At 40.3% G+C, this 15,676-nt stretch overlaps 1 protein-coding gene across 2 annotated transcripts in view; it reads right to left on the bottom strand.

Annotated features, from left to right (window-relative positions):
- The window catches only part of LOC133459484 (rho GTPase-activating protein 26-like), a 165,390-nt gene that overhangs the window by 90,703 nt on the left and 59,011 nt on the right, over positions 1 to 15,676 (bottom strand). For both annotated transcript variants that reach the window (XM_061739459.1, XM_061739460.1), the window contains exons 3-4: positions 11,514 to 11,575; positions 11,105 to 11,176 (exon numbers count right to left, since the gene is read on the bottom strand). In XM_061739459.1, the coding sequence (XP_061595443.1) occupies positions 11,105 to 11,176; positions 11,514 to 11,575 (134 nt within the window). The remainder of the gene's footprint in view (positions 1 to 11,104; positions 11,177 to 11,513; positions 11,576 to 15,676) is intronic.

Raw genomic sequence — 15,676 nt, 5'->3', positions numbered from 1 at the left:
TAATCCAAACTAATATAGTTTATTCTTCCATAACACTCTGGTTTTGGTAATGTGATCAGTAAATAGAATTTGCAAACAATGACAGCTGCAGGTTTTCAAGAGACAGATCAAACAGAATTGATTGATTGATTGATTGATTGATTGATTGATTGATTGATTGATGTTGATTGATTGATTGATTGATTGATTGATTGATTGATTGATTGATTGATTGATTGATTGATTGATTGATTGATTGATTGATTGAATTGTTTATTTCGAACACATAAGGAAAAAAATGTAAAATTTTAAAACAAATTCAAAACATACAGAAAAAAGCAACAACAAAAACGTAATACAAACAGGGAAAAAACAGTGTCCGAAAAGGAGCAGGTAGAAGTAAAACGTATTTAACCCTGCCCCTTTGTTACCTCTATTATAAATTAAACATACACATTAATAATAAATAGCTGCTAATTTACCTATTAGGCTACAGATTTTCCCATTGGTTGAGCCTTTGCACCTAACCAGCTAACAAACACAATCTTTCCTTAACATAACTCCTCAATCAAATAACTTCCCCGAACTTCCTTTTTGTACCGTTTTTTAAATTGATTTATATTTGTACATTGCTTCAACCCATCACCCAACCCATTCCATAGATCCACTCCAACAACTGAGATACATATGTTTTTCCTTTTAGAATGAACACATTGTTTTTTTTAAATGCAATTTTCCTCTTAAATTATAACTCCCTCCCATCACACAAAACATTTTCTGTAAATTTCCTGGAAGTGAATCAGTTCTCGCTTGGAATATGATTTGTAGAGTTTTTAGTTTGACAATGTCCCAGAATTTCAACACATGCGATTTTAAAAACAGTGTGTTTGTGTGATCCTTATAACCCACATCAGTAGGTGAACAGGCCTTGAAGAATAAAGACCAAAAAAGTGGTAACGTGTAGATTTCTTCTAGCCTTCATGTTTTCCATTTTTCAGAGAGCCCAGCATGAAATCCTCCCCGGGCAGCACAGCTGGTTATGAAACAATAGGCTGCTTCATCAGGAGTGAGATCAGCGAGGTGACGGAGACACATGGATGATGAGGAGATGGGTGTGAACGCTGGGCCGAGAAACACTGAGAAAAACTGGAAACTCCAGCTGTCTCTTTTCTGAATATTAGCAGTCACTTTGGGATCATTAAACTTACGGATGAGAGTGAATACGAGCAGAGTGAATATGCACATCAATGCACAAAGTGTAAAAACGTTAACATATTCTCCAAGTACAGCTACAACTATGGCAAAGTTAATAACTCAAAATAGATAAAACGGTCCTGCATGAACAACCACACATCGTATAAACATATAAATGTGATCATATGCCGATATTCTGACATTAAACTGAATTATTAGTGCGTTAAAGAGCCTGTCACAGAGAGAGACAGATGAAGACGTGCAGATGTTCCAGCTGGAGCTGGTTCAAAACACTTCATGTAGTTTAAGTTTTTTTGGATTTGACATTTTCCAAATAGTGATCTGGAGTGAGTTTATTGTACTCCCCAGTTGATCCTGAACAAAAGGGAATTAGATGTTAATGTGAACTGTATTCAAAAGGAAAAAGGACAACAAAGTTATGACTTCAACTGAAAACCAAACTGTATTGAATTATCTTATAAGTGGATTTGACTCGAGGTGATAAATTGGATCCAAACTAAACTTTTGTACTTGGTCTTCATAGTGTTCTGAGATGACCTTTTTGTGAATTGGCATTATTTGAATGAACTGAATTGAACTGAATAGATCAGTGAAGTTGTGATGTGGTTAACAGGAGATTTCTTTTTTTTTAAAAGATGTATTTTCAGTCTGGACTTTTCCCACAGATCATCAATCTTTCATGAGACACGGCACCGTGTCCCATATGACACCGCTTACAAGTTGCCTTTTGTAAGAAATCCCATGGAAACGGCTGGTTTAATGCTTAAAAAGATAAACGTAACAATATTTCTGTTGAAAGAACTACATTTTAAAGCAGAATAAAACTGTAGATAAAGTTCAAAAAGTTACTTTCCACCAGTGGTGCGAGAGACATAAAGAGAAACGACATAAACAGAGGAAGGGCAGATCAGGGCGGGTTTTCCTGCACCCAGAGGTGCTATCACTGCACATCTGTCCAGGCCTGTTAACGGTATTGTTTCTCTTTATCCTAAATTAGGAGTTGGAGCAGACTAAAGCTCCACAGAGAGGACACACAGCAGCAGAACATTAACTCTTGTAACCATTATATTTAGTGGCTTTTCAAGATGCAATTCCCACTTTGTGCATTTTATCATGTAAAATCCTATGTATGTATATTACATATCATATAAAGTTTTCCAACTGCACTTTTTTATTTTTTACTCGCACAATAAATATGAATAAGAGAATCAAAATGAATGGTGTATGAAAATAAGTGCAATACACAATAAAGCACATGGCTTTACCATGTAAGGGATGCAAGTGTGCATACAGTTCAAAAGAAACTGGTTGTTTTAGATTCTGTCTAATGGTTTTAGCTTATTGTCAATGTCAATTTGATTTGTATTGATTTAATTGAGTTAGGAGTTATATAAATAAACATATTTTCTTGCTCTGCATTTAATTTCAATTTTTAGTATTTTATTTTGCTGAAGTTTTGTGACGTTTCTGGTTATTTTCACTATTTTTGTTTTTGTATTTGCCTCATTTAGTAGTATGCACTTATTTATCTTTAGTTGTACTTGGATTTATCTTTAATCTATCTGTTTTTGGTTGTTATTTGTTTTTTTTTTTGTTTTTTTTTTCATTTTTGTTTTTTTCATTTAGGAAAATTCATTTTCTTTTTTTCATTGTTTTCTGCTTATTATTATCTTTATTTTTTTTTTTTTGTCTTGTTTTTCTTTTTAGTTGTTGTTCTTTGTACTTGTTATCTACTTTGTTTTATTCTGTTTAACTAACATTTTATATTGTACTGTAAAAGTTTTATAGAAATGTATATTTGTACTGTTGGACCCCAGTAAGAATAGCTGCTGCTGAGACAGCAACTAATGGGGATCTGAAATGAATAAATAAAAAATTAAATAAATACCCCTAAGTCGTCCCTGTGTTTACTGAACTGTTCATTTTAATTCCACTGATGGTAAAGTAATGCTGGAGCGTCAGCGGCATGTCCGCTCCTCTGGGCCAAAAGAGGAACATACAGCAGCAGATGCAGAAAACATCAGGAATAATAAACACTCCCGTAAGGCTTCTGTTTAAACTCAGCCTCAATGAGTCTGTTTAAAGTGAATGAGTTCTCAGATTCTCTGGGGAGATCGTGCCTGAAATGACTAAAACACTCTCCTTTGAGTTCCTCACTACATGTTCTATAAAATATGTTTCACTGAAAAATAAATTGACATCCTTTCTAGTGATCTCCAAATAAGATTTCAGAAGATGACGTTAAAAAAACAACTTCCTTTTTCAGCCAGCAGGTGGCAGTGTCTCCTCAATCTAAAACCTTAGGATTTAATGCCTTTTTACTTTCTCAAAGCAATTACATTTTTTGATCCAGGATCAGACATTCACCCAAGACTGACTCATGTTGGACTCCTCTCCCCGCTGCTTTGATACTGATGTTTTCTCCCCCTGAGGTCACACATAAAGCTAAACAATACACCGTCAAAATCATTGGATGCATTACAAGGCGTGGGCAGTGTAAACATTCACCTCATTTGTGCTTTTTGTTCACCGAGAATAACCGAGAATAACAGCAAACCCTCAGGTATTGTTAAACCCATCCTTGATGGAGAAAGTATCTGCAGCCTCAAATTTTTTTATTTATCCTTTATTTATCCAGGAAAGTCCCATTGAGATACAATATCTCTTCTGCCAGGGAGTCCTGGTCAGGAATGATGCTGAAACGCCAATTAAAGCTTAAATGATCCTTGACATCATCCAGTAAAACTGACATTAAACAAGACAATTAGGAACCCTGTGAAAACCTGCAGCTGAACGCAAGAATAATTCAGTCTTTTAAAAGGGTGATGTCTTCATATATATATCCAAACCCGCTGTGCCAGCTTCATTTGCTTTAGTTTTGCATTTGCAGAGCATGCTGAATTTACTACAATTGCTTGTGCAATGCTCCTTCTGGGACCTACTTGCTGCAATTATTCAATTAGTCAAAATTCCTCAGCGGATAAGATTACAACCTGGACCTGAATAGTCTTTAAATAAACTCTATAATGTGCAACAGGGCTCATTCAAGTCAGATTATTTATCTATTACCATATGTGGTTATGTGCAGACCTGCAGGAGCGCTGCAGCTTTGCCACAAGGTGAACCTGTGCCAGGCAAAGATTTGATCAGTTCTTTTAGGGCTAAACTAGGATTAGCGCATCGCCCGCGTGACCTAACTTCACCGATTATGCATTCGCTTCTTAATCTGATCTCAGCATCAAGATCAGACGCTGACCTGCACCAGAGGGATGGATGAGCAGACGGTCCGGATGATATTGTTTAATATTAAATGTATGCGGGAAACCCTGCGGATCCTCGTCTAACTGCTACGGCCAATGATGGAGCACATGACCTAATGTAAGTGGATTATAAACAATGAGAAACCGAACCGTTACTACAGAGGAGGAGGGATTACCCGGCCAAAAAATGGATTTAATTTGAGAATGGTGCTGAAAGTATTTATTTTTCCTCTCTCTCTCTCTTTCCAAATATTTTAAAAAGAAAATCTGGAAGACATCTTCCTGCTCAGCAGGTTACTGCTCTTACGTTCTCTGCTTCCATGCCATGAGGGTCCTGCCGACCTAGAGACCCCCAGTGGGGGGGAAGTGATTTATATTTAACTGTAATCTCCTATCCAGGTCATATGGTAATGTTCAGACCCTGAAACATACAGGCTGCATCTGTACGTGCACCCACATTTTAAATATTAGCATCCTCCTAGGGAACTTTCAGCCGTTATGGTCAATGTGTGATGAAACTGTACACACAAGTGTGTTTGATGTATTTGAAAAAAGAAAAAAACAGATCACAAATTATACTTTCATTCACACTTTAGGGTAAAATGTACCAGTTTATTGTACCTAAAACTTCAAAAATCAAAAGATGTGTTCTATTATAAAGAATATACAAAAAGTATAAAATGATCAATACATTTTAAAGTACCGTATTTTCCACACTACAAGGCGCACCTAAAAGCCTTCAATTTTCTCAAAAACCTGTCTTATATATGATCATTACGGTAATTTCTGTTCCTGTAGTCAGGGGGATTGTGGGTAATGTAGTTGGTGTCGCCGAAGTAACGGTGCTAAAAACGTCAGGAATCGTCACAGACGTTCAAGACAACAGCAGCGACGCTGACTCGCATAATGGAGACTTTGAAGAGACGGAGCAAAGCTGGTTTTTATTTTGTTGATAAAGTTTGACATACAGTACTTTTCTTCTTATTTTTTTTTTTGCATTTGCTGTAGAATTTTGTAGCATTTCCTGTAGTGCAGCTCCATCAGGTAGATACGTAACTCAACCCCAGCCACTATAGTACGGTATTTTACCAGATATTTAGTGCGCCTTATAATGCTTATACTTTTTCCTTATATACGGAAAAAGTTTTAAAATACGTCATTGAATTGCCTTATAGTCCGGAAAATATGGTATTTAACAAAGCATAATGGCATTTCAGGTAAAACTACAGTTATAATGCCTTATAAATGCAATTTTAATGTGTGTGATTAGTAGTGTTGTCCCGATCGATCGGGTGGCCGATCGATCGGGCCCGATCACGTAATTTTCAAAAGATCGGGATCGGCCAAAAAAGTATCGGGACATACTGTTATGGCTCGGCCGGCTGGTTTCCGACTCCGCGACCCGGTAGCACTGGGAGCGCGGAGTCGGCGCAGCGGCCAGAAGAGCCGGGCGGTTCTGCCCAGCAGTAGCTCAGAGCGGCTCCAGCAGCTCCAGGCCAGTTCGTCTTATTTGTTTGCTTATTGCTCTGTGCCTATGTTTTAACATATATTAATTATTTAATCATTTTATAATTGCATTTAACAATACAGACAGTTGATGTGTTTATTGTAAGATTTTGGGCAGCGCCGGCGGCTGAAGAATCGTTTGTGCTGGTGGGGAAGGAAGCGTGGCTAACAGAGAGCTAACAGCAGCTAGGCTACGCTCAGATAAACGGTCTGAAAGTTTTAAAAACAAAGAAAAGCTGTCGGAGAAAAGTGACTGTAGTGTTATGTAAACGATTATCCGTCACTCGTAAATCATCTTTTGGTCCACTTTATTGACTCGGTAACAACACAGGGATGACGGACTGCTATTTTGCAGGCTGGTGTTACGGTCAGACCGGGTCTAAAGGGTCCGTGTCTGAACAACCACAATTGGTTCCTACGCTCTGCGTGACATCAGCACAACACAGTGACAGAAAACTATAACAGCCACAATGAATATCTGCTGCTATTCATTTCATGCTGTTGAGAATTCTGCACTACGGTTAAGCCAAAATGTATTTTCATTTTCTTATTGATTGTGAGTTTGACTGGATGTCATTCAACTTTTAAACCTCGTAAGTAAACTACCTCCTTTTGAAGTGAAATTGATTTATTTTTGTTATTTTACTATTCTGAACTTTTTGTTTTAGTTTACAATTTCATGTTTCTACATTTTGTGGCACCAGAGCTGATAAGCTTTGTTTTGATCCAATGATGCAGTCAGTGAAAAAACAAAAATATGTCCATGTTGGAGAGAATGGACAATACAGTTTTTTACTTAATTTACTTTACTTTTTTTTTACTTTACTTTTTTACTTAATTCTTTGCCAAAATGTATCTGATTGGGAAAAAGTATCGGAAATGTATCGGGAGCCAAAAAAAGTGATCAGATCGGGAAAAATCGGGATCGGCAGATACTCAAACTCAAGTGATCGGGATCGGATCGGGAGCTAAAAAATCCTGATCGGGACAACCCTAGTGATTAGATTTAAAAGGCCTCTCCCGGGTTTAATGCTCCTCATTCACAACCAACTCCAGAACGTGCCCAACCAATGGCAGTGTGGCAGGGGCGGAGTTTATGCAATTACTCATCCAAGAGAGTTCAAGAGTGACTACTCAAAACAATCGAGATGGTTGCAGGATGGTTAACAACACACCCATCAAGTTTTTTACTGCACAGCATACGTGAGTTATTTCCCAGCGCTGTTCTGCTGCACATTACTGTTGATACTAGTCTGGCTGTCGCTCCGCATACGTCACAAGCTTCCATTTGATTAGCGGTATACGTATCTAACAGCATTCAGACGCCGTTTCTTCTGCGCCAGTCGGTACTATTCCCTGGAAACTGTAGCGGAGCCAGAGGGGGGTGAGGGGCCGGTCTCCACGGGGCCCACAAGCTCATAGGGCCCAATGATAGGGCCCCGTTTTGTGTGATACGTTCATATATAATCGTAAATTGTAGGTTATAATAACGATAAAATGTGCATTGTGTGGCCAGTGTAAGCTAATTCTTACTTTACAACTGTCCTGAACGTATCAGGGCTGTGAGCCAACGCTGATTGGCTGGAAAGCCTGAATTATGGTTCCGCGTTACACCAACGCAGAGCCTACGCCGTAGGGTCCGCGGTATGCGCATTGTACGTGCGCATCGCCGCGTACACTACGCCGTAGACTCTGCGTTGGTGTAACGCGGAACCATAATTAGCTCTCTCGGCTCTTGTGACTGCCCCGTTGTGTAAATTTGACTATTGTTTTACTATTGTTTCCCCGGGATGTGTGACTGTCTGTCTTTGTATGTATGTATTGTTTTTATGCTGCCATTTTGGCCAGGTCACTCTTGAAAAAGAGGTTTTAATCTCAATAAGTTTTTTTACCTGGTTAAATAAAGGATATTGTGGCAGGGTGGAGAAGCAGCCACTCAGTTGATTGGGCCCAGGTGTGCCCAATCGACCTCTCCACCCTGCCTGGCTAGATAAGAAGTGGCTGCACACCAGCAAGAGGTCTCTGCTGAAGGTGCTGGTGCACGTGTGACTGCAGTGAACGAGAATAAAAACGTTTCCTGCACTGAACCCTGTGTCCTCTGTCCTTTCGGTCGGCCCCAGTGGCAACGAGCTTGCTACAGATATATATAAATCAAGCTTACCAGTTACAGCCAATTTGCCGACTCAGCAAGTTTGCTGCCATGAAGGAGACGAGCGCTAAACTTTAAGAGGACCAAGCATGTACAAAGATTTGAATATTACCCTGTTTTCCACGTTACCTGGATTATTTTGTTCGGGCCAAGGGTTATGGAAGAGTCAACTGCCATTGGTGAGTCAGTGTGACCTTCATAAATAATGTCTTTATCAGAATGTTGTGGTAGCTTTGACCACTATTTGAATGTTTGTGTTGTTGTCAACTAGACCGCCGAGTCTATTCTCTGTTATAGAACTAGACTAGTCTATTCTCTGTTATAGAGCTCAGAAATGATGTTATAGACCGCTGTGTCTATATCTATCTAAATAGATTGTGTAATTTTAGACCAGTTATGTTTTTTTTTTGTATTTAAGCTGAATCAAAGATGGAACTGTGTGTGTGTGTGTGTGTGTGTGTGTGTGTGTGTGTGTGTGTGTGTGTGTGTGTGTGTGTGTGTGTGTGTGTGTGTGTGTGTGTGTGTGTGTGTGTGTGTGTGTGTGTGTGACTTTACTCTGCTTTCTGCAGCATAGGCCTATAGGCTTGGCTCAATAAAAGTGAGAATAAATATTTGATGGGTAGGATGAGGTGTTGTTGAACGTTAAAATGACTATCATAAGGCCCATGGAGAATGCTCCGCCCCCTCTGGACTGAGAGGAACCATAATAAATCTTTATACAGTGGGGCAAAAAAATATTTAGTCAGCCACCAATGTGTGAAAACCTAGTGAAGACTTACAGAAAACGTTTGACCTCTGTCATTGCCAACAAAGGGTATATACCGTAGATGACCAAATAGTCGCCCGCGCGCAAATACGCGCCTGTGCTCTAATAGCCCGAGCCCATTTGGCATATTAAACGCCGGTTCAATTAAACGCCCGGGCGACTACCGGTAATAACCTGGTAATAACACTGTATTTGCATTGTATTGTGTACAGTATCGTTCATACTGCTCTGATCAGCTCCGTGTGTCGCCGTTACACAGGTCACTGTCTTTGTATATCAGAGCATGTGAGCAGAGTGGAGCGGTTATGGGGATTCTTTATTATTTATAATTAAATTTTTTTTTATATTAAAATCCCAAAATATCTGTACCGTTTCTGATTGGGTGTGTGCACTGCGAATCATTTTTAGACACAACAAAGAACGCGTACAGCAAAAGTTGTGTCTCGGCGGAGGAACCCGGCGTCCAGCAAAGTGAGAAGAGAAAAAAAGAGGTTTTCCGAAGAGCAGACAGCGCACACACAAAAGGCTGATTTATGGTTCCGCGTTACACCAACGCAGAGCCTACGGCGTAATGTACGCGGCGACCCGCACCGTACGTGGAACTGCGCTCTTTTTTTTGCTATTAAAACATGATTTGTAATGTGAATTTGCAAAACTTAAACTACAAATAATAGTTTTTTGACGTAACATCAGAGATTGTACATGCTCTCTGTGAAAGGATGAGTCAAATCGGGTCGCAGCTGCTTCAACTGTGATTCCTTCACGAGGAGCGACCAGGATTTCAAACATGCTTGATTTTCTTGCGACCTCACGATTCGTGATCGGGAGCTCTTCGTGAGGTGTTGTGTTGTGTACAGTGTGTACAATTTTAGTTCCAGTGGTACTATGGTGATCTCATATGTTCTCTGTAAGTAATGGTCTGGTGCTGCTCATTGCAAAAATAAATTGTAGCCTGGTGCAAATACCCGCCTGGTTCTTATAAACGGCTGGAGTCCAAGTGGATTTAGCATATTAAACGCCCGGGCTACTAAATGGTCATCTACGGTAACAAAGTTTTGAGATTAACTTTTGTTATTGACAAATACTTATTTTCCACTATAATTTGCAAATACCTTCTTTGAAAATCAGACAATATTATTTCCTGGATTTCTTTTTTCATTCTGTCTCTCATAGTTGAGATAAACCTATGATGAAAATTACAGGTATCTCATCTTTTTAAGTGGGAGAACTTGCACAACTGGTGTCTGACTAAATACTTTTTTGCCCCACTGTATCAACGAGGAAAGGAAGTAGGATGACTGATCAAAGCAAGTTGCAAACAGTAATGATTTCTTTTCCTGCAACTGCAGGTTGTGACCAGATTATCCACAGAAAACAGTTTTCTCTAAACTAACCTGACTGGAAACTACCTGACTAATGTTAATCTGGCTGGTATGTAGTAGGAATGGGTATTTTACCGTTCACGATTTACCGTCAAAAAAATTCCCCACGGTAAGAATTTGTCATCTCGCAGTAAAAATGATAAATTCCCGTTGATGACGTTTTTGTGTAAAACTGATTTATGGTTCTGTGTTAAATCCACGCACAACGTACGTGAAGGAAGGAAGGAAGGAAGGAAGGAAGGAAGGAAGGAAGGAAGGAAGGAAGGAAGGAAGGAAGGAAGGAAGGAAGGAAGGAAGGAAGGAAGGAAGGAAGGAAGGAAGGAAGGAAGGAAGGAAGAAATGAGCCAGAAAGAAAGAAAGAAAGAAAGAAAGAAAGAAAGAAAGAAAGAAAGAAAGAAAGAAAGAAAGAAAGAAAGAAAGAAAGAAAGAAAGAAAGAAAGAAAGAAAGAAAGAAAGAAAGAAAGAAAGAAAGAAAGAAAGAAAGAAAGAAAGAAAGATTCATCTCCAGTATGTAGTTTACATGTAAGTCAAGGATTTTCTTTTTTTTTTTTTAATTGATAAAAGGCAGCAAATCTGAAAATGTTACAAAACATGGGATAAACATTACTTCCTGAAGTGCATCATGACGATCACATCTAGGCCTTTAAAACTATTAAAAGGTAAAATCCTTATTAACCTCTGTTTTATTTGCTGTGTACGCGTGAGTCCTCCAGCTGCCAGGGGAACACTGAAGGGCCGTATTGATTTGGGTTTCACTGCCAGCATACTGTACATGTATCAATACACATCCACAGCAAACGCAGCTCAAACCATTCCTGTCAACGACAGGACTGTTTACTCCTCTTACCTTGGCCGCGCTGATCTGCTCTTTCCTGAACCGCTCCAGCGGCATAATCAACACATCACTGGCATTCTCAATCTGCAGGGACACATGCACACATTAAAGCTCACAGTCGTGTCAGTATAACTACTAGTCACATCATTTATTGTCTGGAAAGCTATAAATTTAAGCCGTTTAACATTGCTGGAATCCAGAGTTATTGTTTAACCCAAACATCAGCCACCACGGCATGTGACATCACAGTTACCAAGGTCACAGAGACGTGACAGCTGCTGTAACCCTTTACAACGCGGCCTGTTGTGAAGGGGCCGAAGCCTGTTTGTGAGGGTGGTTACGATGCCAGAGAAGCTGACAATAAAAGCTTGTAAACAGTAAAATCTCCTGTAGTTCCTGTAACATGGTATTCACCACTCACCATCCTTGTCCTCTCATCCTCCAGATTCTGCAGGACGGCGGCGAACTCCTGGAGCGACTTGGCTGGGAAAAGTCCCGTTGGTAGTCGGAAGAGAGAGAGAGAGAGAGGCACGAGGGAAGGCAGATGAAGAGAGAAAACAAGGAGGGAGAGAGAGATGGGCTTGTTATTTTTAACGACGATGATGAGCACAAACAAGCAGAACAAAGCTGGCAGCGTGTGTTGGGTACGGCATGATGGGGCGTCGCTGCTGCTGCTGAACCGCTCGGACACAGGAGAGTAATTAACTGGAAGTCAAACCGACATTTACACAGTTGCTCTCTACGGACAGTGAACACAGAGTTAAGCGTTTGTTTCCCAGTGAGGCAACAGACATTGTTTGGGTAAGAGTTTCCACTTCAGTTAGCCCTCTCCGTCCGGCACTTCAGGCCCACAACAAACACACTTTGTTCCTCAGAAACACGGGGGTTTTACCCCCCAGTACACGACGAGCACATGCAGTATGTGCAGCGGCATGTACAAGTACAAATGATAGCGACTCTTCAAGCTCATTCCAGCCTAAAGTTTGTTCCCAACTTTTTCATTCAGGCACAGAGCCACATGTAAATCAGCCATGAAGAAAAATACAGATGCTATTTCAACTGCTCTGCCATGAGAAACCATCATTTTCTCTTTAAACTAATGTGCTGCAGATCATCTCGGTGCGGGATCAGCGCTGTATCAGGAGGGAAACGTTTGGACTATGACCACCCTAAAAACAACAGTGGTGTGGTGCAAGCTGTTCAGGAAAGATATGTGTGGATAGTTAAACAAGAGTCATGGGCGGGTCAGAGTGAAGCGCTGCGGCCTGCACAGGCAGAGCCCGGCAGCAGGGGAGGGTGTGGCGGCTGCACGCCCCCTCACACTGCAGGATGTTTGCACAGCAACGCTCCACATGAGGACGTGGAAATAACGCTGATATTCTTCACCAATAGCAGACCAATATTACTGTCATTACATGTGTCAGGATCTGCATCAAGTTTATAGGATTAAGGCCCAGTCCCAATCCCCCCCTAGTCCTACTTTTCAGCACTACCCCTACATTTTGCACGTTCCTGTGAGGGTAGTGGTGTCCCAATTCCTCTTTCCACCTAGGGGGAGTGGGGAAACCGAGGGTTAGGGGGCATCAATCCAGCCCTACGGAGCGAGGGTTTTCAGATGCACCCTAGCTGACCGAGGGCCAGAAAAATGTCCCAGAATGCTTTACGTCATCATTTGCAGACTGAATCATAAAAAAAAAACAACATGGCGGACATTTCTTATTTTTTAGTGAATAAAATCAATATTTTGAGTTAGTTTCTGCATAAAAATGCGTTTTGATTACATTTCTAGCGAGAAATATATATTTTACTTTCATAATATTCACTCAGTGGATGATGTACATAATCACTTGTTTGCCCGTTGTTGCGAAGATCACGCCAGAATAAAGGCTGATTTATGGTTCCAACGCAGAGCCTACGGCGTAGGTTATGCGGCGACGCAGACCCTATGCCGTACCCTACGCCGTAGGCTCTGCGTCAATTTAACACAGAACCATAAATCAGCTCCCGAGCCGGCAGGCAGTTCTCATCCCGAAATTTTTGAAGCAAATTTCTTAACAGGCGTAGCTACAACTGTTAGATTTCATCTATTAAACCAACATCTTCCTAAATGATTTATTTCAGCCAGCAGTAATTCTCCACAGAGCTGCAGGTTTCTCCCCGGGACGACGGCGCCGGTTGACCTGGTGATCACGTCTGTACTCCGGCTGCTGCTGCTCCGAGCCGGCAGCTCTTCTCATCCCCGAAAACATCAGATCAAATTTCTTAACAGGCGTTATTTGGATAAACTGAGCCCAGGTTGGGGATCTTAACGGTTACTTTTACGCTTGAAAAATATTAAAACTTAATAAAGTGGCATATTAACAGCACTACAGCTGAAATTAAAACAGCTTTTAGCTCTGGGTTTCCTGATATGGTGTGACGTTTGTGCAAACGTAACTACGCAGTCGCTTACGTACCCGAACATAAACCACACAGTGACGTAGCAGCAAAATTTAGGGGTGGTGCTGAAAAGTAGGAGTAGGGGTTGTATTGTGACAGGGCCCTGGGAAGATTTCAAGGGCCCTAAAATTTGTGGCTTGATTTTTAGGGGTAGTGGTAGTGAGGGAGGGCTAGTGGTAGAAAGTAGGGGGTGTATGGATTGGCCCTAAATGGAAATGTGTGAGGGGTGAGAAATGACAAAGTAGTAGCAGTGAAAGGAAAGGTAAAGCATAAAAAGTCGAAGCAGGAGTTTTTTGAAGCTTGAAGCTATGAAAAACATGCAAATATGTTGTAATTTTAGCCCATATAATTTGAATTACCGTATTTTCTGGACTATAAGCCGCATCCACTCTATTTAAAAAAAAAAAGATATGCAAGCCGCAGATATTTATGTTGTTAGATTAGATATTTATAGGGCTGGGCGATTTTGGAAAAAAAATAAAATCCCGATTTTTTTCTCTGAAAACCCGATTTTCAATTTTTTTGGTAAAACTACAAAAGACAATGGAAAAAATTGTTTCAAATATTTTATCTTTATTTTTAAAGAAAAATAGCAAACAAATTTCCCTATTGGGAATGAAGTGCAACTGAAAGATACTGTAAATCCTCCTTGAGTTTAGTAAAGTGACAACATTTACAATTTTCTTGACCAAACAAAGATGACTAGACGAGCTCTGTCTGTAATGCAGCCAGCTGCAAAAAAGGAAAATCCATTTTCCAATTTCCTTTTTTTAACATCGATTGTGATTAATAAATCCGATTTAGATTTAAAATCGATTAATCGCACAGCCCTAGATATTTACTACATGTACAAAAAGATTTTGAACTGTAAATGATGTACATGTTTGTACCTAAATAGATCCTTTCCTAACAGTGTCTTTTAACACGGCAGCAACTTTGCTGATTAAAACGGGAGAGGACCAAGATAATTTATTTATCTATTTATCTGTTTGAAATCTGCTTCTACCTACTTCTATCTGCTAAAGAAGAAGTAGCGTATTCTTCTTTGCATTTATTTTGTCTTAGTTTTGATTCTTATTCCGGTTAGAGCGCCCCCTAGCGGTGGAAGAAAAATCCACAGAATAGCCGCACCTTTGTATAAGCTGCACGGTTGAAAACCTATGAAAAAAGTAGAGGCTTATAGTCCAGAAAATACGGTATATTGTTTTGACTCAGTTTGTCCCATGAATTATCACTGTAATCTGATGTACGTGCAACTTGGATTTTAAGATGCATAATGCCTTTTACAGTTTTCAGCGAACTATGTATAACATTGCAATATATCGCAAAAATCTGGATATCGCAATATCGTATTGTATCATGAATCCTGATGTGTATCGTATCATGAGGCCTTGGCAATACCCACCCGTTGTGCTGAAAGCAATCTGAGCCTGTTTTCATGCACGTGCATGTGCCCAGTGAGCATGGATGGCCATGTCACAAGCATTACAGCTGTGTATTATGGAAGGAGATCTTCTCTGACATTTCATTTGAAAAACGTAAAGCAACAGAGTCCTGTGCTGTGTTCAGGTTGTGTCACCGTCTACTAAATAGTCAGTGTTTCCTCTGTACATTGCAACATAACCGCTGCATGTGCTATAAGTAAACTCGCCTGTGAAACAACTGACATTAACATCATTACACCGGTGTGGCGACACAGATGGCCGTGTATGTTTTGTGAGAAAACTGCGTGTAGTGTAAGGGCCAATCCCAATACACCCCCTACTTTCTACCACTACCCCTAAAAAAGAAACCACGGATTTTAGGGCACTTGAAATCTTCCCAGGTCTGTCCCAATACTCCCCCTACTCCTACTTTCAGCACCAGCCCTAAAATCAGGAAGCTGAGAGACAAAAGCTGTTTTAATTTCAGCTGTAGCGCTGTTAATATGACACTTTATTATGTTTTCATATTTTTTCAGGCGTAAAAGTAACCGTTAAGATCCCCAACCTGGGCTCAGTTTATCCAAATAACGCCTGTTAAGAAATTTGATCTGATGTTTTCGGGGAAGAGCCGCCGGCTCGGAGCAGCAACAGCTCACGTACAGACGTAATCACCAGGTCAACCTACACCGTCGTCCCAGGGAGAAACCTGCAGCTCTGTTGA

This window comes from Cololabis saira, chromosome 14, assembly GCF_033807715.1.
Source record: "Cololabis saira isolate AMF1-May2022 chromosome 14, fColSai1.1, whole genome shotgun sequence".
NCBI classification, from domain to species: domain Eukaryota; kingdom Metazoa; phylum Chordata; class Actinopteri; order Beloniformes; family Belonidae; genus Cololabis; species Cololabis saira.
The sequence above is the reverse complement of the archived record's forward strand: the minus strand, read 5'-3'. Positions and strand labels throughout refer to the sequence as shown.